The sequence below is a fragment of the Mesoplodon bidens genome, assembly GCF_964165515.1.
Source record: "Mesoplodon bidens genome assembly, chromosome: 1".
Lineage (NCBI taxonomy): Eukaryota > Metazoa > Chordata > Mammalia > Artiodactyla > Ziphiidae > Mesoplodon > Mesoplodon bidens.
Window position 1 is genome coordinate 9976218 of NC_138176.1, and position 23010 is coordinate 9999227.

At 51.2% G+C, this 23010-nt stretch overlaps 1 protein-coding gene across 1 annotated transcript in view; it reads right to left on the reverse strand.

Annotated features, from left to right (window-relative positions):
- Window positions 1-23010, reverse strand: part of TACC2 (transforming acidic coiled-coil containing protein 2) — a 181780-nt gene that overhangs the window by 23134 nt on the left and 135636 nt on the right. The window contains exons 9-15 of the mRNA XM_081243718.1: window positions 14966-16277; window positions 13321-13356; window positions 11073-11133; window positions 9744-9945; window positions 2759-2820; window positions 1620-1735; window positions 282-453 (exon numbers count right to left, since the gene is read on the reverse strand). Of these exons, the coding sequence (XP_081099844.1) occupies window positions 282-453; window positions 1620-1735; window positions 2759-2820; window positions 9744-9945; window positions 11073-11133; window positions 13321-13356; window positions 14966-16277 (1961 nt within the window). The remainder of the gene's footprint in view (window positions 1-281; window positions 454-1619; window positions 1736-2758; window positions 2821-9743; window positions 9946-11072; window positions 11134-13320; window positions 13357-14965; window positions 16278-23010) is intronic.

Below are 23010 nucleotides of genomic sequence, written 5' to 3' on the forward strand. Positions count from 1 at the left end.
CAGCCCAAAGGGGCTAGAAGTGGAAAATGAATAACCCTGAAGGCAAATAAAGCACTTAGGTGAGAACTGCAAAATCACATTGGTGAGGACGGAGAGACCTTCTCTCATCATTATTGGGGGGGGGGGTCTCCTAGGCTGGCTTCTCTGGCGGGATAGGGGGATAGGGACCCACATCAGGTACCAGGGGAGTGTTGCTCTGAAGGCCTGGCCTGAGTGGTGATAGAACCCAGCTGACCTAGGGCTCACCCGCAGTGATCTCGGGCCCCTCCAACCCCACTTACAATTTCAATCACTTCTGATGCGGTGCCCAAGGCCATGGCCTCCAGCTCTTTCTGGGAGGATTTCTCTGGCACCTGCAAGTGTGGCTCCTGGTTGGGGGCCAGCCCTCGTGCAACGGGATGCTGGATCTTTGCCCCGGCGTTCACAAGGGCTTCAGTCTCCTCAAAACTTGAGCTAAGGAAGCAAAGCGCATCTTTAGAGGCTGCACTGGAAATCCCACTGAAATTAGCCAGGATGCCCCAACTAACATAGCAAGCGATCCTAGACTTCCAAGGTTATATTCCCCGAGGAAAATGGGCAGGTCTTAGGTGACCAAGGGGTCTGTTGGCTGGATAGAGGGTGGTCCAGCCCCACGTAAGAGCCTGCTGACAACGGACAGCCAGAAGCACAGATGCCACTGGCTAAGGGTACGAGCTCTGGGGTTAAGCGGACTGCCAACCCCTTGGCTGTGCACCTTGGCGGGAGGGGTTAGGTACTATAACTCTGTGAAGATCAAGTGAGATGCTGCCTGCACCTAAAGCACTCGACACAGTGCCAGTCACAAGGCGCCATTACTGCTGTTGCAATAACATCATCCTCTCATTCCCACCACCCTGGGCAGATTCTGGAGCAGGTATGGGAAGTCACAGCAAGAGCGTTCACTCCTGCTCAGTGAAAGCGGCAGGTAGGAGAGGACAGGAAGGTCCCAATGTCAGCATGATACCCCCCCCCTCACCCAATCCAGCACCACACAGCTCAGAACAGGAGCCTGACAAATGCTTACATTCACATCCATATGAATAATAAACGTTTAGCAGAACTTCATTTGTGCCAGGCCCTGTGACAAGTGCTTTCCTTACAGCATCTCAGTTTACTCCTCCTTTTGGCTACTTGAACAGGTACCCCTACCCCCATCCCAAGTGGCACCTCAATTCATCTTCAAAAAATCACTACAGGATCAATTTTATTATTACTCTCACTTTACACGTGAGGAAACTGCAGCCCAGGAGGGTCCAGTAACTCGCATCAGGTCATACAACCAGCCGGGGTTGGGAGTGGGATTCGGGCACTGAATGCTGAGGCGTGTTGCCTCCCCACGGGACGGATTACACAATAAAGCGGCGTGCACCGGCAGGAGATGGGAGGGGCTCACGCTCTCAGCAGTTAAAGGGTGCTACTTTAGTCCAAAGGGCAGCCCGCAACAAACCCACTGCATCTGTGCCCGTGTGGACACTGAGACAGATGGGCTTGTGGGCTGCCTGAGTGTGTGCAAGTGAATGGGGGTCAGGAGAGCAGGGCAGGTGCTCAGAGGCCTTGGGGACCTGCGTCCCGGGGTGTAACTCTCAACATGGAAGTCGTACCCTGAACACGGCGTCGGGGACTCCGACATCCGGACGGGGGGAGACTTGACCGGGCTCTCCTGAGAAGTGTCAAACATAAGGTACAAGGCCTGCTTCTTCGGGGCGTCGTCGTCCTGCTGCAGGGATCAAAGTCACAGGTCAGCTCGCCTGCAGTGGCCTAAACACGCTACAGAGACGAAAACCAGAGCGCTCTTCAATGGGGGCAGATAACTAACTCATCAGGGAGAAGCCTTCATTTCTCTCCAGCCACCCGGCAGAGAGGAGAAAGCGGCGCTGGCTAAGAGAGAGGAGAGCAGGACCGGAGGGAAGAGGAAAGCGTAGGAAGAAAGTGGGACCGCGTGCAGCCGGGAACATTTCCGAGGGGGACTGCAATGGTGTTGGTGTGCTACGTGCTGCTGAGCCCAGAGGCATTTAGGGGCCATCCTCTCTGGATGGGCAACCATGCTGGCCACCGAGGATAAACAGAGGGGTAGGCGAGACCCCCGTCCGGGCATGGCCCACAGTTGAATGGGGGAGACGGGCATGACGCCCCATTGTGATGAGCGCCACCATCAAGGTTCACTGACTTACAGCAGATGTGGTTTAGAAGCAGCAACACCCCATCTATGAATGATGCAAAGAAAGATAGATAAGAGCAACGTGTCAGGGCTGCTGAGTGTCGCACAAGCCCTCCTGGGCATCTCCACACCTCTGGGGGCATCGTTGGACAACAGCAGCACAGGAGGTCATGTCCAGGACCAAATGCCCCAGTAGCAGCACATGTTAATAAGCCAGGGCAGACAGGTGCCCATCATGACAACTCAAAATGAAAAAGAGATGGGGGAAAGATTTATTGCCCAAAGGGAAAATTTTCAGTTCTAGGAAGCAATTAATCTGAAGAAACCAGATAACGGTACACCTTAGACACCACCAAACCACTCCCTCCACTTTTTTTAAAAGAAATCTCTTGACGAGTCCCTTCTCAGTCTAGGAAGTAATTCTGCAGGAAGCCTAACAGCATCCTATCATTTTTCTCCCTGAAAATGGCATCTGAAGTGGATTGAGACAAACCTCAAACCCCCCAGCCCCAGTTCACCAAAGTGACCAAAAAACAGGGTGGGAGAGCAAGTTCCCTGCTGGCTGAAGGCAGAAGAACTTACAGGTAAGGAGGAACCAATTTTCTCCATATATTCGATTTCATAGGAGTTTCTGTAATCCAACTCTGCAAAAGAAACAGAAGGAGAGGTGAGTGCCAGTGGTGTGGGGAGGGGGGAATGAAAAGTTTGGGGCTGGGCAGGTGGGGTCCGGAACAAGGCTTTAAGCTTTCTGAGAATGTCCACTGACTGAGATTTCTGATATGGTCAAAAGGGGAGGCTCGACTCAGCGATTTTCAGACAACTGGTAAACCCCTTACCGTTAAGGGGCTTCTGCCATTTGGGAGCCTGAGAGAGTTCCAAGGGAATTCAATGTCATGACCAAGCACGGATTTGACTGGGGAAAGATCTGAGCATTTTGCACTGAGTTTTCAGATCAGACAGTGTGTACACTGTGGGTGTTGCTTTTCTCTGTAAGTCTCACGTGCAATACATGGAAACTTCCCAAGTCCTGGTGACATTTTGGAACTGGACCCACAGTTGCCCATCCAGTTGTCGGAAGCAAGGGAAGAACAGTGTTGCTGTACGAGAAGCTTTGCGAGTTGTCTAGAATGCTTCCCCCAATTCTGCCAGTGCCAACAGGGCCGGTCCAAATCAAGTGTTCAGCTGCAAAGACTATTAAAGTCCAACGTGGTGGAAAGATGACCTATTTCAAATTGACCGGAGACTTTAGGCTGCAAAGAAAACTCCAGATATTGTCACTGGATACTAGAAACCCCACTGCCTGCCTCGGTTCCCAGGGCAATTCCAGGTGGAGACCCAGCTCTGCTACACTCCACCGAACTCCCTGTCTAGTGAATAGATTCTGAGCACCTACTATGTGTCTCAAACTGTGCTAGGCACAGTGGATACAGTGATGAACAAGACAGAAGAGGACTCTATCCTTGAAGAAGCCCCAGTCCGCAGCTACCAGATGGCTCTTTTCCACTTAAAAAGAAAACCGAGGTGAAATGACCCGCTCAGAAAGCAGCTGTGCAAGAGTGTTAACGGCAATCCCTAAAGCCTCATGCCTTAATATTTTAGGTAAAAAATAAATAGCAGTTCTGGTTTAAAGCCCCACATTCCTACATATTCATAATCATATTCAACAGAAGGAATCATTCTTAAATGATCCTTTAATATGAGCTTTAAAATGAGATATTTCCTCAAAAACTTTCTCAAAACCAAACTGAATAAACTCCAGTACTTAAACCCATGGATGACTTTTCAGGAATCTCTGACTCTCTGGGATGAAGCAAATGCATCTTTCTGGCAGGCAGGACCTGAACACAGGAATGGAGACAGTTTTGTGGATTAACGACCAGAAGGACCTCCTGCGTCCTGAAGGCCCCGACTTGTGCATCACTTGGGAAGAACGGAGAATAAGCCAAACCATATGCTGGGCAGGAACTCAGTGTATCTGTAACGGTCGTGTGAATCTGTCCCTAGGGTCTGCCTCAACTGAAGACATAGAAGCATTCGTTTATTAAGACTCACTATCTTTCAAAGGCAGGGGACAGTGAAGGACAAGGTGATTTCTAGGCCCTCTTCTAGACCTGTCACTTTCTGGGTGCAGGACCCCAGAACTATCATTTTATTGCTCTACTAAAGACCGTCTAAATGGAAAAGATAATAGTGAATCAGCTGCTTCCTCCTCCAAGGTATCACTACTACTGCCAAGGCATGATTTAACCCTAAATTATTTCACAGAAACCACACCCCCGCACACCCCACAATACCACAGAGCACCTGGGATGCACTGAATAAGCTGAGGCCATGGAGATTTTCCAGGCCCTGGGGCCCTGGGTCAGTGCTGGCTCTGGTTACCAGCTCTCCTCAGTGTCCCACCTGGAACCTGAGCTCGTTTCCGGGCGGCAGATCTGGGGGAGTTTCAGGTCACTGAGCTCATTCATCTGCCTTCTTTCCTACCTGCCAAGAGGGTCTCAGATCTTTTGAGAAAACATCTTACTGAACTTGGTTTTCAAAATCTCATTCACCTGCCTTAAATTCTAAGCCTTAGAGGGTAGGCTTGGAAAGGGGAGCCACGTCCAATTTTAGCCCCATTTTTCAACTACGCCACACGCAGCAGGCAGGCCAAGAAGGGTAACGCCAGTGATACCAAATGGCTCAACATCTTTACAAATCAGAGAAGAGGCCGCTCGCTAAAGCATGTGCTGCTCCGAGCTGAAGAGGCCAGAAGTTTTATTTTGTTTTTTTGGCTTCACCGTACAGCTTGCGGGGTCTTAGTTCCCCGGCCAGGGATCGAACGCGGGCCCACTGCAGTGAAAGCAAGGAGTTCTAACCACTGGACCGCCAGGGAATTCCCCCGAAGTTATTTTTAATGGGTCCTATCGTTCTGAAGGCAATGGGCCTGTGTTCCCATCTGACTCTCGTGGCTGGAGCTTTGCTGGGGGACCAAAGGAGCCTGGGTAGAAGCCAGAAGGATGCAACTGAGTCCTGATTGTCAGGGACAGGATCAGAGAAGCCAACTCTCTGACTTCTCTAGGCCCATCGACTTATCCATAAATGGAGCTCAAAGTGCATACATATTGCAGGGTAAAATGATTTGAGGTAAGATGAAAAGCCCCACAACTGGTCACACAAAGGTAAGGGACTGTGACCAGGTCTGTTACTGCTCTTTGCTAATATTTCTGAAACTTTTAACATAAGTGATGAGAGGAGACGAGCCTTCTGGAAGGGGACAAGGACACTGCTCCAACTTCCTTGGGTGGCCCTTCTGCATGCCTGTAGTGTGACAACAATGGTGCCCACCACTGAAGACCAGGTTAGGCTCCTGAGAAGGACACCCCTTCTCTACTGTATGCAAGAGGGGGTGCCAGTGCAGCTGTGTGTAAAGGGAAATAGGGAGACAGGGTGACCAGCAATGGCCATCCAGACCTTCGAATCTAAAGCAAATACTCCCTCAGGGTCTCCGACCAGAGCTAGGAGGTTTCGGAGGCTCTGTCGTCCAGTGGTTCCTAAACTTTCCATCTCTGGGGATCACATGAACTAGGTTTTCTCTCATGGCACCATGTTTCAAAAGATTGCTCCAGAAAAGGGCATTTGCTAAGCAAGCACTCAAAGAAAAATGTTTATAATTGCCAATGAGAGATTATCAGTGTCACCACAGTGAGCTGATATGATTACAGCCCCCAAACATGCAGTTTTAAACTAGCTGGGCATCTTTCTAACCCAGCTCCACAGGTTTTTTGAAATATTAAGACAACTTGAAGCTCTTGTGAACCCAGGTAGGGAAGCACCGATCAGCTCAACATCCTCATTCTACACTTAACGAAAGGAAGTCTGTATGACGCTCACGTAAAGAGCGTGGCGGAAAAGAAGCAGCCCTTCAAGTCAGGCAGACCTGGTCCTACGAGAATTAGCCCCTCAACACTCAGCAAATCTTTTTTTTTTTTTTTTTTTTTTTTTGCGGTACGCGGGCCTCTCACTGTTGCGGCCTCTCCCGTTGCGGAGCACAGGCTCTGGACGCACAGGCTCAGCGGCCATGGCTCACGGGCCCAGCCGCTCCGCGGCATGTGGGATCTTCCCAGACCGGGGCACGAACCCGTGTCCCCTGCATCGGCAGGCGGACTCCCAACCACTGCGCCACCAGAGAAGCCCACTCAGCAAATCTTAACAGCTCAAAGCCTCTGCTCCCTCGCTCTTACGTGAGGAAGTGCAGGAATCCACCATCTAGAGCTGGGAGGGTGAAATGAAATCATGTATGTAAAGGCGCAGCAGGGCTACTCCACCAATGACAGCTCCTCCTTTTTTTTGCGGTACGCGGGCCTCTCACTGTTGTGGCCTCTCCAATTGCGGAGCACAGGCTCCGGACGAACAGGCTCAGCGGCCATGGCTCATGGGCCCAGCCGCTCCATGGCATGTGGGATCTTCCCGGACCAGGGCACGAACCCGTGTCCCCTGCATCGGCAGGTGGACTCTCAACCACTGCACCACCAGGGAAGCCCGACAGCTCCTCCTTATTACTGTTACTTGGAGAATTCATATTGCAGTGAATACGTATCCAAATGGCAAATATTATTTCTAACCCAACATTTCACTGTCCTGGGATTTATGACTTCAGTGTAAGAAAGTCTCAATCGCAGCTGCAGCACTGGGCAGGCTCTTTCTGGGGAGAACATCTGCACCCCAACCAGGTTCGTGTCTAGTATGGCCGGACGTGACTCATTAACAGGAGGACAATCCAAGAACAGGGCTCTGCATCCAGTTTCTGCATCCAGTTGCTGGAGGGAACCAGGTACATTAGAGAGGTGAATGCAGGCCAAACCCCTTGAAACTGCAGCTGTTCTGAATTCACACAGACAATGGGTTTCCCATTGCCCACCAGCTATAACTATGGTCAGGACTTGCCACATCTTCACATTTTCTTTTTCTTTTTCATTCATTCATTCATTTATAGCTGCACTGGGTCTATGTTGCTGCACGTGGGCTTTTCTCTAGTTGCGGCGATCGGGGTCTACTCTTCGTTGCAGTGCGTGGGCTTCTCATTGCAGTGTCTTCTCGTGCTGCGGAGCACGGGCTCTAGGGGCACGGGCTTCAGTAGCTGTGGCACACGGGCTCAGGAGTTGTGGCTCGCAGGCTCTAGAGTGCAGGCTCAGGAGTTGTGGCTCACGGGCTTAGCTGCTCCGCGGCATGTGGGATCTTCCCGGACCAGGGCTTGAACCCGTGTCCCCTGCATCGGCAGGCGGATTCTTAACCATCGTGCCACCAGGGAAGCCCCACAGTCATTTTCTAAGGAGGCAGGTTTATTAGACTTTTGTTCCAAACTTACAGATTTCAAACAATTCTCAAATATGCCACTAAGCTAAGTGAGTGGACTGCTTTAGTTCTAAGTTAAAGATGAAGAAATAGATGTTACCACTGAATGAGGCACCTATTAGCTTAAAAGGTATTATGAAAATGACGCATGTAGGGAATTCCCTGGCGGTCCAGTGGTTAGGACTCCCCGCTTTCACCGCCGTGGACCCGGGTTCAATCCCTGGTCAGGGAACTAAGATCCTGCAAGCCATGAGGTGCGGCCAAAAAAAAAAAGAAAAGCATGTATTTATTTGGTTCCTGATGGTACAACCACACACACACAGCCCAAAACACACACCTTTTGATTCCTATCTATAATGGCAAGCTCAGGTTGGTTTCTATGACATTTAAAAGTTTCTTATTAAGCCTCAAGAGAGGTGTACCAGCAGGAAACCACAGGTGCTATCAAAATGGCCAGGTCCCCGCTAGTCCTCAGCCACCCCCTGCTGCTTCTGGGCTGTCAACACGCCCTCCCCTCCTCCCCCGCCCCGTCTCCCTCACACAGGTGGTGACTGATGCAAAGATCAAACTGTGGACACTGAGCTGTCGACCTGCCTAGCCTTCTATTTTCTTTTCCTCACAAAGCTGTCTTTAGCCCTTACGGTGTTCATGGTGCTGTAAGGAAAACAAAGCTGGCTCAGATGGGGTTCCTGTCTTAAAGAAACACACAATCTAGTAGGGAAGCAAGAGATGCACCTGCATCATCCTTACCGCGTTATGTAACCTCAGAGCGAGTTCAGACCAAGCACTGATAGCAGACCGCAGAGGGGCCTTGTCCAGGGAAAGGCTGGGAGGGGGCAGGACAAGCCTGGGAGACAGGGAAGCAGGGGGCATCCTGCAGCAGCCACTGCAGGGGAGCTGAGCAGGGGCGTCCCTGGGGGAAAGTGGTTCCATCTGGTATAGTCATGGCCCAGGGGTGTGTGCACAGAGGAAAAGGAGGACTGAAGAAAGCTGAGGCCAGGCCTGGGCCCCTGGGGTCAGGTTGGAGTGAGATGGTCACTCTTAAGCCTCCCAAACCCCTGGCCAGAGGGCCAACCAGACAACCAACCAAAGGCTCCATTATGCAGAAAATACAATGCCCGAAAGTCCAATTACACATAATTTGGATTGTCTTTTCATCATCAAACTATAGAAAGGCATTATAATAAGATAAGCATCCCAAATCCCCCCAAACCTTGAAATGGATCTCACTGGTACCATTGAGAGACCTCATGGGCACAAAGCAAGCCGCCAAGAAGCCTGATCATACAAGAACCTCCAGAGGAAGCATTCCTAGTTACAGTTAAAAGTTATCTCGGTTACAGCCCTGCCCTGCCCAGGTGGGGGCAGGAGGCCGTCTGATGGAAATCATGGTTTCTTCTTAGCAGCAAAGAAGCGGAGATAAGGTTTCCCTGTATGGTTGTCCTCATATTGAATTCTACTCAGTTTTTAAAAATTGCTAGAAATCAAGATCTTGGAAAGGGAAACTCAGAACCATCACAACAGCCCACAGTGCTGGAATGACGGCCCAGTACTAGGCTCACAAGCCCCACATGGTGGTGGGTGGAGGAAAGGCCCCAGGAGGACTAGGAATGCAGGGTACCATCACACCTGGAAATGGACTAATTCCTCGCAGGAAGGTTCTAGTTGCTGACTTAAGATACATGAATTTTTCAAGCCGAAGAATCAGGCAGAAAGCTCAAAGTGGGTAGACGTAAGGGGAAGGAAGATACTAATGAGATAAGTGACTCGCCTGGGGCCTATTCAGAAGGACTCAGTCCTCTTGTTGGCAAGCCTTGGGGGAACCTCTGGTCTGGGGCTTGAGCAGGTGTTGGTCACACTGTGGGACGTCCCGTGGGGCCGATGAACAGTGGGCTAAGAGACCCCACAGGCAGGTTAACGTACCCTGAGCATTTGACTCAAAATCCTCAAGGGATGTGAGCCACACAGCCAAGAAGGTGCAAAGCTCAGGTGAGCTCAGGACCCAGAGTTAGAGAGCTCTTTGCAGGCTCTCAGCAGGTACCCCGGGGTCACCGTTCAGCTGGTTTCAAGCCTCAGGCTGTTTCAAAAGGCAGCCTGAGCTCGGGGTGCACCGGGAGATGGCAGCCAACAGCACGGTTACCTGGCTTAGAAGTTTCTTTCCTGGCCTTTTGCCCCCTAGGGGCAGTGGTCTCCAAGGCAGAGTGGCGGTCCAGCTGGCCACCGAGTTGCTTACCCTCCGTGGGTGAATTGAATTTGGTCTCGTTCACGAAGGTGGACAGGTCCGAGGGCTGTGGGTAGTCCTGTTTGTCAGCCTCCAGGTCCACCGTCATGCACGTCCACTTCTGGTTGGTGACCGCCAGCTTCTCCTCGTCGGTTGCGTGGACCACCGCGGAGATCACGGGCGGCGTTTCCGGCGTGGCCACGGGGGTGGGGTCCTACCAGGAGAAGGGAAGCTGTCTCTTCTCTCGTCCAGCCTCTGCGCCCACCCACAGGGGTCTGGGTCCCCCTCACCAGGACCGGTCCCTGTCAAATTCCTCTGCTCAAAATAGTCCCAAGGACACAAAGTCTTTCCTCTATGAATTTCTTTTTCTGATGGTTTGTTTCAGGGGGTGATGACCGTGGGTTTGAAAAGAATCAGGATTTTGTGTCTTGGTTATTTGAGATACTCCTGCTCATTCACTTTGAGAAAAACAAGGAAACTTTTACTACTGGCACGTTTATGAAGGCAACTATAGTGTTACGCCCACACAGTGCTTCAGGCTTGTACATCAACATCATCAACATTGCCTGACAATCCTCACGCCTGACACGGGAGGTAGAGAAAGGGGGTCTCATCTCCATCTCCACAGAGGGTGTGCAGCTGAGCAGGGCAGGGTGGGAGCCCAGAAATGTTACAGCAGAGGTGGCATTGGACCCAAGATCCCTCTCGTGGGGTTGGGCGCCTCTCTGCAGCCTCGCCCTGCCCAGGATTGGCTGGCTAGGGCTTTGCTTGTTTTATGACCTTGAATGGCCTGGCACATACTTCAGGATACCCTTCTTGGTCTGTAAACAGGGTAGAAGAAATGGCGTATATTTGGTAGAGGAACTATAGGAAGAGGGAGACAGGGACTCGTATGAAGAAAGAGCCCAAGCCGCCCCTTCTGCAGGGGATGAAAGTCCTTTATCTCCCCATCCTGACCCTGGTTACATAATCCAGTGTTCCTGACACGTATTCATTTCTTTCTCACTATATATGCGTTTATCTCAACAGACTTCCGCAACTGGATATTCAAGTAAGTTCTCAGCAGATTAACTGGCCAAATGGACCAGCACGACTCCCACAGAATCCAACTGACATTTTTCCTGAATATCTGCCTATTCTTGGGACATACTCTGATGTTTCCCCAAGGAAAGGGATCAAAACAATGTCTTGCAAACACTGAGGGACCCTCCATGTAGGAGGCAAGGAGAGGCGCATGATGAGCAGAAAAGGAAACTCTATTGACTAATGGGGAATAAAAACACATCAGCCTTATCTTCCCGAGTGAGGGATACAATCACAAGTATCAAGGGAACATTATACCTGAGAAGGTGGATCAGAGAGAGGAGACCGTTTTGGCGACTTTTTCACCCTAAATGTGTCACTGGAAACAAAATGGAAAATGTAAACACAACAGACAGAGGCACAGAACATTCCAGAGCCGACTGAGGCCCAGAGCGTCTGACTGCTGAGTATCTGACCCAGACCACCCTCCAGTCTACACCACTCCAACACCAACCGAAAGACGTCCACACCGACAATCCATTCCGACTTTTTAACAGATATTATTATTGCCCCCGAGGGAGAGAGTCATCAAGCTGGAAATCTTTGAAAAGATGCCATTTTGGAGAGCTGACCCAGAAAATGAAGCTAAATTTACCCAGATGTTCTTATTTCAAAAAGCAGATTCTGGTGAGCAGATTAATATATCTGGATTCATCCAGGAATGTCTGAACCAACTAAGGTGGGGGAGGGGATGTCAGTTCGTGACACCGATGAACAGGATCCAGTTCATAGAAGACCAAGCCGACACAGCACTCAAACAACTGAAGGAGCCGTGAAGAAACAGGAAGGAAAGTTCTGGGTCTTCAGGGAGAACTGGCAGATTCCCTCCTACGTGCAGGAACTCTGAGCTTAATGGATTCCCGCACCTCTGAACTTCTGGGTCGGATTCTGACTAAAGGCAGGGCGAGGGGTGAGATCATTTTTTTTTTTTAATTATGGTAGAATACACGTAACATAAAATTCACCATCTTCGACGCTTTTAAGTGTACAGTTCAGTAGTGTAAAGTGCATTCACATTGTTGTGCAACCAATCTCCAGAACTCTTTTTTGGAGATGAAACAATTTTTTTTTAATGTCTTTTTTAAAGACATTTAAAAGTAACAACTTTTAAATGTAACAATGAGTAACAACTCTGGTCTCTCTTTTTTTCCCCCTCATATAAATAACTGGGGGCTGAGGGGGAGGGGAGGAGAGGGGAGGAGGACCTAGGCAAAGGAAACATCGGCTCAGACTCCAGAGGAGTCAGAAGGAAGGGACTTTTAGCACAGATGGCTCCATTAAGTCTACTGGCTGGTCAAGGGCTCATCTCCACTATCAGAATGGAGGCTTCTCCACCTGCAGATCGGCCCCTGCCCCCTGGTCTCAGGCCCCTCCGTGGTCTGGTCCTGCCCCCAGCAAGGCAAGGGCTTGTGCGGGGGTCCCCCTCACCTTAGACCACCCCCCTCCCCTCCCCCGCTCTGAACGTTAACTGGGTGGATAGAACAAATTGGCACCAAGTTCCTCCTTGTGTTCCCTGGAATAAAACGCTCCAACAATGGCTTTCAGTCATGAAAGAAATACCATAAATGGTTATTTACAGCATTTATGACGTTTGCCACGTGAACAGTGCAATCACAGCTTGAAGCATACATTTATCCATGCATATAAACATACAACTGTGTATTTACAGTTGCTAAATGGCTCTAAAGTACCAAAGAAATCCCTTGGGCAGAAGAGAGCCTGAGAGACCCCACCCTATCCCGGGGCTGCTGGACGTCTGGGCCCAGGCCAGCTCCTCGTGGAATAATGGAGAGGCAGAGAAAGTGCCTGTCCTTGGGCCCCCGGGAGCAGCCCACAAGATCTCTCCTGGCCAGGGAGGCAAAGCAGTACAGGCACAGCGGTGGTCTGCTCTGTTGCTCCGTCTCCCTCAACAAGGCGACCCCCAGATAGCATGCTGATACCCAGCCCGGTCCTGCTGACCCAGAGCAGCCTGGCGATGGCTCTCACGGCCGTGTGCTCCACTGAGCTGACCCTGCATTTCAGGGGGCTCCCATCAGTGTCAAATTTGAAACAGCTCAAACATTTCTGCTTCACGTGTAGCCAGAACAAGCAGTAGCAGTTGCTGCCTGTGGTTGGACTGGGTGGTTATTTTAATGTGAAGCCACAATACTTTGAAAGCAATCGCCCAACTTAAAATGAAAGAATGGGATGAGAGTGAAAAAAAAAATGTGTGGGTTTCAGATGAAGACATCCAATAAGCAAGGGGAAAAAAACTTCCATTCCTGACAAGCAGACAGATGTTGGATAATCACGTTTTCACAGCCAAGCAGTTTCATTTATGCTAATCACTATGAAACAGATAAATAACCTCTGTTACTGGGAAGCCCCATGCCCCATCATTCCCAGGCCCGCCACAGAAATACGTAAGGAGCAGCCATGGAAAGGAAATAGAAAGCGCTTGGAAGCAAAACAAAGGCAGAAAAAAGCACATTTGGTGTAAGAGGCGGATTCCATTTAATTTACTTACAACAGAGAACATACAGACATCACATCTTCAACCATCCTAAGACAAGAAGACAAAGAAAAAGAGAGACAGACAGAAGGAACTGACAAAAAAGATAAATCTGCAGACAACTGGTTATTAATGGGTTAGGATACAACAGCCATCCACTGTTTGCTTGGAAGTGTGGGCTACATCCCAGCTTTTTGGAGAGGGGCTGTCAGAGAACGTCTTCCTCTCTTGCTTCCAGTTACCCCATAAAATGTTGGTGGCTCAAAGAGCTTTGTCACCCCAGTGTAGGATTCCAAGCCATCTGCCCTAAAGGTAAGACCCGGAGACGGGTTAGCTTCCCCAACCTCGGTTAGCTATCTCTGATGATAGAACAGAATAGAACCAAGCTATCTGCAGGGAAGGAGGAGGTAGTGGCTACAAACTGGCTCTCATCCCCAAAATGAGAGATTAGCTTTGTGATTTGGGCATTTCAGATTTCTCCGGTTTGAGGCTTAAAAACAAAGCTTCCAACAAAGATGCTATGGAATCTTTAAGGAGGGCCTGGTTTGGCAGCTGATCTAAGAAAAGTCCCATTCTGGGCCAGGACTGTTTCCTCTATCCAACACCAGACAGAGGTAAGGTGATCCAAGGCCAAAGCCTGCTTAGAGACCTTCTTCTCAGGAAGCCTCGGGTTCTTCTCAAATGTTAAATGCTTGGGGGAGCCCAGAATGAGAGGTAAACAGGTCACCCTATCTCGATTTGTGCCAGGCAGACCCGGAGGGGCCAGCAGCCATGGTCTGTTCTGCTGAGTTGCCGCCAGAAGCCCGGTCTCCTTGGCCTTGTTAAATTATTGACGATACTACATGAGTGGAGAAAAGCTCCAAGCACCTAACCACCTACAACTTGGACCAAAGTCCTGAGGAGGGACTGGTAGCCATCCAAGTTGGAGCTGGGTCTTGGGACGAATTCCAGAGGCATGGACACGTAGTATTATGCACAATCTACTTGGCCAGTGTTTGGATAGCAGACCTGATTATTAATGGCCTCCTGGGGACCGTGGGGACTGCTTCTCCCTTTCAGGTTCCATTGACCTTTTCTGGACCTACAGGGCCTGTGGACGCTCGTCTATGAAGATGACTACACAGGGGTGAAGACAAACCGGCGTGCTTCTTACACGTTAGCTGGGGTACAGGAAGGGGCCCAGACCAGACCTCTCTCTCTCGCAAGGGTTTCCCAAGCCTACTGTGTTTGCCTCCTGGGCTAATGTCTCCTTAATGGGCAGAAACAAACACTACAAATTTTAATAATATAAGGGCAGATCTCTTAGTTTTGAGGCCACTCCAAAAAGCAATTCATATGTTAAACAGGGAGGCTGACCAGACCTCCACTGCGCCGCTCCCTTTCCATGGATCCCACACTTTCCCGGTCAGGTCTTCAGCTACAAGTAAAGCTTTAGACCACTGACTAATTGAGGCAAAAGATCAATGACTCTAGACCCAACGGGATATGTGGATGGGAAAAGCCACCACTGTGGGTACAGAGAGGAATGAAAACAGGTATCCTGCCGCAAACATGGTGGCACTGCAGCAAATGGGGGATGGGTCATCCAGGCACGTGAGCAACAATCACAGCCAATGCCCAGCCCCGACTCCGATCTTACCACCTGCACCCCTGAACTTACGTCTTGAGGGGCGTCTTCTTCTTCTTGGCGGGCTTGTTCAGCCCATCCCCGTCCACTCCGTTGGCTTCGATGGCACTGGCTGGGATCTCAAAGGAGGCTGGGGATTTAGAAGGTGAGCTGGGGGTCTTAGAGCATGTCTTAAAGGGGTCAGTGGACTCATCACAGGCGTCCGGGTCAAAGTTGTATGACTGTTGGGGCAGTTTGGGAGACTCCTGCATTTTTGAGGTGGAAGAAAAAGGGTTAAAGTTGGGGTCATCCCACTTGTCAATATCAAAGGTGTAGGTACCTTTAGCAATAGGGATGTCACTGGGTTCAGCAGGGGATCTGGTAGGCGAGGCAGGAGTGTTGTCAAGTTTTTCGGGTGTTTTTTTCATCTTTGGCCTCCTTAGGGGCATTTTGGCAACCGGCTTTTTGCCTATCTTTTTGGTGGGAGGGGGGTTTTCCTGCTGGGTGTCCCAACTACCCTTGTCCTCAGAATAGTCAAACTCCAGCCTCACTGAGAGGCCTTTGGCTGGGGAGTCCTCTTGCCCCCCACTATCCAATGGGGACACCTCCACCACCTCTGGGGCCGTGGCAGGAGACAATGTTTTCCTTCCAGCGGGGGGTGAGTTCTGCACTCCGCCACCCCCAGAAGCTGGGGGGATGGCCCCTTCTGCACCCTCGGAGTCCAGAGGGCAGGCAGCCCTGGGCACAGCAGCAGGTTCTACGGGTGCCTCCTCTGATAAGGCTGGTCCAGAACCTTCCGTCTTGGCTGATTCCGTTCTTGTCTCGGCTATTCGATTCTCCTCGCTGGGGTCAGGGCTCTCTTCGGCTGGCTCTTGCTGTGTCTCTTTCACTGGGGGGGTTTCGGGGGGTTTCTTAGTGGTCTGTTTCTTTTTTAAGGAAGGTGGCCTCGGTTTCTTAGTTCGCTTAAGGGTACTGGAAGCACTGCTCGAACCCGTGCTATGTGCATCTGGGGCCGGGGCCGCGGCCTCGGAACTGCCTGAGCAAGAAGCACCATCAAAGTCACTGGCTTGCAGGCTAAGCGAGCGGGATAACGTCGACTTAGAGATGGGGACAGAGTCCGTGGACTTCCTCCGCGAGCTCACCTTGCAATCCTGATTCTTAGAGTCTGAGGAGCGAGGCTCCAAGGTCTGAAAATTATCCACCAGCTCGATGTTGTCAAAGTCCAAGTTGTAAGTCCCGCTGCTGGCTATCGGCTTGTCTTCATCGAAGACGGAGGAGAAGGAGTGTGTCGGGGGACGGAAGGGACTTCCTTCCACCAAGCTGCTGCGGGGGCCATCGGGGACACAGACAGGCTCAGAGCCACATCCTGAGGAAACGGAGACACAGCCGTCACTGAAGGACACAGGACACTTCGGACAGTCTCTCATCTCATGCCAGACTACAGCCCTCTAATACCAGAGCCCCAGGCCAACCCACCCACCAGTGGACAGGCACGCTGCTTGGGTACAAGTCCTGCTCTCACCCATTGGCTCCAGGGTCTGGACAAGCTGACCCTCAGCTCTCTCATCTGTCAAGTGGGAGCAATAAGGGCTGTTTAAGGAATAGCTCAAATCATTGTCATTCAAAACACGTTTACCAAGTGCCTGATCAAACAAAGCACCTGTTCTGGGCGTTGGGTATTCAACAATGAACGAAATCTTTGCCCTCCTGGAAGTTATATTCTTTAGGGAGAAGACAGTCAAGAAACAATAAACAAGTAAAATGTATGGACTGTCGGATGGTGACGAGTGCTATGGAGAAAAAGAAAGCCAGGGGAGGGGTGTTGCAATTTTAAAAGAAGGCGGCTGGGCAAAGCCCTCCAAGGAGGAAACACTGAAGCCAAGATCAGAAACGAGGTAAAGGCGTGAACCAGGGGGATACCTGCGGGGGGAAGCATCCTAGGCAAAGGGAACAGCAAGTGCAAAGGCCCTGGGGTAGGTGTACACCTGGTGTGTTGCAGAAATATCAGACGCCACTGTGGCTAAAGTAAAGGAGAGGAGCAGGAAAGGAAGACAGAGAAATAATGCAAGTAAAGCACAGTGAGCCTCTGGTAAATACTAGTTGCTATCATCATGCAGCCTGCTCTTGACTAGTCAGAGCCTTTATCTGGAGGCCCCCGGGCAACTGCAGCAGGACTGAGCTCACGCCGTCTGCCCCCTGTCCTGACTCCAGGGATCCCCGTGATCTCTCCCTCCAACCCTGCCTGCCATGCTCCTCTTCTTGGCTTCCCTCTTATCCATTCTCTCTCCATTTTTCTAGAGCTTCTTCCCCATTTCTCCTCCCCCCTCAGCCACTGCCAGCCAAGGAGGCTGATCCTTATTTCATTCTTTTAATTTTTTTTTTTGCGGTACATGGGCCTCTCACTGTTGTGGCCTCTCCCGTTGTGGAGCACAGGCTCCGGACGCGCAGGCTCAGCGGCCATGGCTCACGGGCCCAGCTGCTCCGCGGCATGTGGGATCCTCCCGGACCGGGGCACGAACCCGTGTCCCCTGCATCGGCAGGCGGACTCTCAACCACTGTGCCACCAGGGAAGCCCTGATCCTTATTTTAAAACATGCTGCGGATGCTCCAGATGCTGGCCAAGAGATATTCCATCATCTCATGACGCCACTGCTCCGTGGGGATGCGGCCAGCCTGGCCTTGGCTTGGCTACTCTGGGCTCTGCCTGCACCAGGTGGCGCCTTGCATGCATTTCTGGCTTCACAGCTGTCCTGGGCAGTCAAGATGCCAGAAAACGATTGGCCAGAAAACTGAAAACGTGTCCCTAGACAAAGGGGAGAAAATGTTGCAAAGTGGTCTGCAGAAGAAGGAATTCAAGAGCTGGCACAGGGACTTCCCCGGCGGTCCAGTGGTTAAGACTCCGGGCTTCCAACGTAGGGGGCGTGGTTTCGACCCCTGGTTGGCGAACTAAAATCCCGTATGCTGTGTGGAGCGGCCAAAAAAAGAGAGGAGAAAAAAAAAAAAAGAGCTGGCACATATATGACTTGGGACGGCATTCCACTGTCAGGAGTTATATCCTGCAGTACCCACCCCACCCCTTGCCGTGGGTTGCCAGATAAAATATAGGATGTTCAGTTAAATTTGCATTTAGGATAAAAGAATACATTTTTTTAGTATAAATATGTCCCGAGTCCCAGTCACTCACTGTTTATCTGCAATTCTAATTTAATTGGACGCTCTGTATTTTTGTTTGCTAAATCTGGCAGCCGTAATCCCTCATTCCAACAAACCAACACGGTTTGAGAAATGCTTACTTATACCCAAACTGGCTTCCTACTGTAGATTTTTCTCAGAGCAGTTCATGCTCACGGCAGCACACCCCGAGGTGGTGAGCACTTAGCAGAGAACCACAGCAGGTGAAGACAACACGAGGAAACTGCCAGCCTCCTGAGTCCAGGAACTGGTCTGATTTATCTTTGTTTTCCCTGGACTTGCCACACTTTCTCTTGCCGGCTCAATAAATGCCTCTGGCATTGAGATCACTTTCTGGAAGCAGGTCGATTCACCAGCCATGGTTTCAAACCTTCCCTTCTCTTCTGCATCCAAAGCCACCCCAGGCCCTACTTGGAGCAGATGTCCTAGAAAATGGAGCACTTGCCTGAAGCCTCTCAACGCTTTTTGTCAAAAGATTCCTCCGTGTCTCGTGTCTCGAAAACACTCCTGCTTCATTCTCATCTCAAAAGACGTCCCCTCCCTTCTTTCTACAACCGTCTCCCTCCCTATTTCCTCCAGAGACTGGCACCCTCCGGCACCGCATCCTCGCATCAGCAGTTGCCTCCCCTTCCTGTCCTGGACACACAGCACAGAGGGCACCGAAGGACCAGGGGACTCAGAGGACCAGGTGTTTCAAGCGGGCCTTGCAGGAGAGAGAAAGGGCCTCAGCCCAGCCCATCATTTCCAAAGCAAGCCCCACAACTGCTGACCTGCTTTCTCTCAGGCTGCTACGCGTACCCCAGCAGCCTGAAGAAGGAAGCCTTTCGAGGCCCTTCAGGTGTCAGGAGTTCTCCCCAGACCGTGCAACAGTCAGCAGACATTCAGCTTAACCATCTGCTAACTGTTTTCCCCAGAAGAAAAGCTCTCTGACTGCTTAATGTGGCTTTCCTCTTTAGAACTGACATACCCTAATTAAATCATCACGGACCAGGAAATCGAGTCCTGACACAGGGTTACTTAGCCTCGGCACTGTGGCCATCTCAGGATGGTTAGTACTTTGTCGCAGGGGGCCCATCCTGTTCATTGTAGGATGTCTAGCAGAATCCTTGGCTTCTGCCCACTAGATACCATTAGCATTCCCCCACCCCAAGCTGTGACAACAAAAATGTGTCTAGAAATTACCAAATGTTCCCTGGGGGGCGCAATAATCCCTGGTTGAGAACCACTGTTTTATTGTCTGTTGACCAGAGCAGGGCTGGGAGGGCCCTTCGATGCTCTTCAGAAAAAACTTTAGACCAGAGAAATGGGTCACTGCCACATGCAGGCCTTGATTTTCCAAAGCAAGTGTGGTCCCACTGGATTCCCGGTCCCCCCCGACTGGATTTCTATATGTCCATACATCATATCTGCCTGAAGACAATTTATTCATTCATTCCTATACGTCAAACAATCTGGGTGCCTCCTATACGTCAACCACTGTGGGGCATGCTGTGGACACAGAGGTAAGGAAGGATCCATCCACGTGCACACGTCCTCTGCCTGCTGCATCCCAACAGCGCAGACCTGGGCAACGCTTGCCCTGGAGACCAACGCCTTGTCCTGGCTCCAGGTTCTGGCTCAGTCTGAGGACAAAATCAGCATCTCTGGTTCATGACACCCAAAGGATTCCTAGGTGGTGCCCGACATATCAGTCAGCTCAGGCCACCCGAACAAAGTCCACAGACCAAAGGGCTTAAACAACACAGCTCTGGAGGCTGGAAGTCCAAGGCCAAGGGGTCCACAGGTTTGGTTTCTCCTTGACTTGCTGATGGCCATCTTCTCCCTGTGTCCTCACACGGCCTTTGCTCTGTATGAGCTCAGCCCTAACGTCTCCTCCTCTTCTTCCAGGGACGCCAGCCCTGATAGATGAGTGCCTTACGACCTCATTTAAACTTCGTCACCTCCTTAAAGGTCCTATCTTCAAATACAGTCACATTGGGGGTCAGGGCTTCAACATATGAACTTGAGGGCACACAGTGCAGTCCCTGACTGTGCTAGGCAATACAATCCCCGAGCTAAGGAAAAAAGAAATGTGTTTGGAAACAAGAGGGAATTCCAAGGAAAGGGAGAAAGCCAGCAAGGGGCAACCGATGTCACCCAACTCCCACATGACTGTCTTCAAAGGCCACAGCCCTTAGCCTTGCTGACTGTTTCTAACTGGAGCACGTACTGCCGGCCGTGTTGTGCTTCTCCCTCCGCCTCCCCCAACCCCACCCCCAGCCAGCTCACCCTGGGCAGGAACCCACAGGCCCAGAGGTCTAAAGGTGCCAACACAAGGCACCCCTGCACTCAGACGCGTAGCTTCATCCAGTATAGCAAGCGTAAATGGTCTTGTATACGGGGAACCTAGCTCTACATCCTTCCAAGTATGTGAATAATAATCAATTGCAATTGATAATGTTTATTCTAATGAGAGGTAAATGGAGCCTTACTCAGTCCTCACGCGGCATTTTGCCGGCAGCTGTGGGCAGCTCGGAGCAAGTCCATGATGAATCCAACGTTTCCCAAACTTGCCTATCGTAGGACATGCCTGAGACGCTCACTGAAAGCCCTGACTTCGGGCTCCTCCCTGGCGAAGCAGTTCAGCAGGGCTGGGATCAGGGCTCGGAACGCCCATTTTCACAGGTGCCACAGGTGGCTCCCAGAGCAGGGAAGTCGGGCCCGGGCTAGCTCATGTCACCTGCTTCCTATCAGGACACAGTCTCGTTCTTCACATCTCCAGGGGCAATGTTTTCACATGTGGCCACAGATATGGCTTGGAGGATCAGCCTGGATGGCTTGGACTGATCTCTGAGGTGAGTTCTGATTGCTTACGGAGACTCAGCGGTGTGAGAGGTCAGGGCGGGTGGAAGTGACAGGCAGATGCGGTCCCTGGGTGTCCACTCTCTGATGTGGTCACTAAACCCAGCACGGACCAGCAAGAGAGGCAGACAGCCCATGCAAAACCGGCTTCTCTCCCAGACCCGGCAGGCTTCCGGACTCTCACGCAGACCCTGCTGGGTCCCGAGGACCTCCACACCTGGCAGGTCTGTGCCCACTGCTTCCTGGACATCTGCCCTGCTTTCCCACGTCTATGCTCTCAAACCTGCCTTCAGTTCCCAAAGGCGGAGGAGGAGCAGCCTTGCTCGAGGCTCCGTGGGTCACGACAGCTATCGACCCGGGTGACTCTGTTTACAGATGGAGAAATTCTCTGTGAAAACGAGCTGGATCCACCTGGACGTTGAGTGCAGTCAAGGTCCTCCAGCGAGGTCATTAAGGGCAGAAAATGTGAGTCCAGAGGCTCAGGGCCCTGCCAGGTTCTTGGTGTGCCCACCCAAGGTGCCCAGGGCCATCCCTGGCAGGTTATTCAACTCCTCTGAGCCTCAGCCATAAATCAGGGATTCTTGTGAGGATGAAACAGGAGGAGCACGTAAGCACCTAGTCCCGGGTACAGCAGTGCCAGGAAACAGCAGCCATGGGCCCCAACTCCTACACACGCCACCGTGACCCCACTCCCTGTGCCCCTGCCCCAGGACGGGAAGGGCCCTCTCCTGGCCGGGCTCTCAGATGCCTCGCCGGATACCAGGAGGCTTCCTGTCTCTCTGCGGGGGGTACCCTGCACTGCAACCTCAGAGGAGATGAAAGCAAGCGACAATATGTATGGAGACTGAGTCCTGAGAGGGGAAAACAGAAGCCCCTGGGTGCAGTAAGCTCCCTTCTAGGTCAATCTGCAGACAGCAGTCCACACACGGCCACGTGGAGCATAACTGGAGCCTCAGTGAGGCCACCCTTCCCGCGGAGCAGTGAGGAAAGGCCGAGGTCAAGCAGGACACGGGCGGCTCCGGTCACCTCCAAGGGCCCCCACACCGGCCTTCCCCGTGCTGGGCATCCCCCCAGCGACAATGAGCAAAACAGTGCTTCCCCCATGGGGAACCACGTCTCCAGAGGGAGGGCAACTGTAGGATGGAAACCCACCCCCGCTCTCATAGATGGGCTTCCCTCACTGACCATCTACTTGCCACCCACCTGGCAACCGCGTGGCCTACCCTCTGCCTCGGATAAACCGGCTCATCTCGCCTGCACAGAGAGCAACCTGATTTCCAAATGGAAGGGAGTCGAGAAGCGGGGATTCTGATCCCACAGCCCCTCGACCTGTTTTGAGACCAAGGGCAAGGTCCAGGCCCCACATCTCCCTGGCAAGCAGGTGATGAGATGCCCAGTACAGGGATGCTGTGAGCACTGGGGTTCCTTCCGTTGCCTGAGATGGGATGAAACTAGCCAAGAACCTGGCACAGGACTGGCACATGGCAGACACTAAATGGAGCTATTATTTAATTATGTGACGTTTAATTATGTCCTTCAGTGGCCAGTTTTGAGTTCTAATAATGCAGCCACTGTAGAGCAGCCACGCGTCCTGATCACAGAACCATGAAAAGTCGGAGTGGGAAGGATCTCAGAGGACTCACGGGTCACCTGCTTCATTTTACAGGTAAGAAAACTGGGCTCAGAAAGTGATTCAGTTATATATATATTTTTTTTTTCTTTTTCAGATTCTTTTCCATTATGGGTTATTGCAAGACAATGAAAATAGTTCCCTGTGCTCTACAGTAGGTCCTTGTTTAACTATTTTGCACTCAGTAGTGTGTTTATGTTCATCCCAAACTCCTAATTTACCTCCCACTCCCCCGCTATCCCCTCTGGTAACCGTAGGTTTGTTTCTTATGTCTGTGGGTCTATCTCTGTTTTGTAAATAAACTCATTTGTATCATTTTTTTTGGATTCCACATATAAGTGATATTATATGATGTTTGTCTTTCTCTGTCTGGCTTACTTCACTTAATATGATGGTCTCTGGGTGCGTCCATGTTGCTGCAAATGGCATTATATCG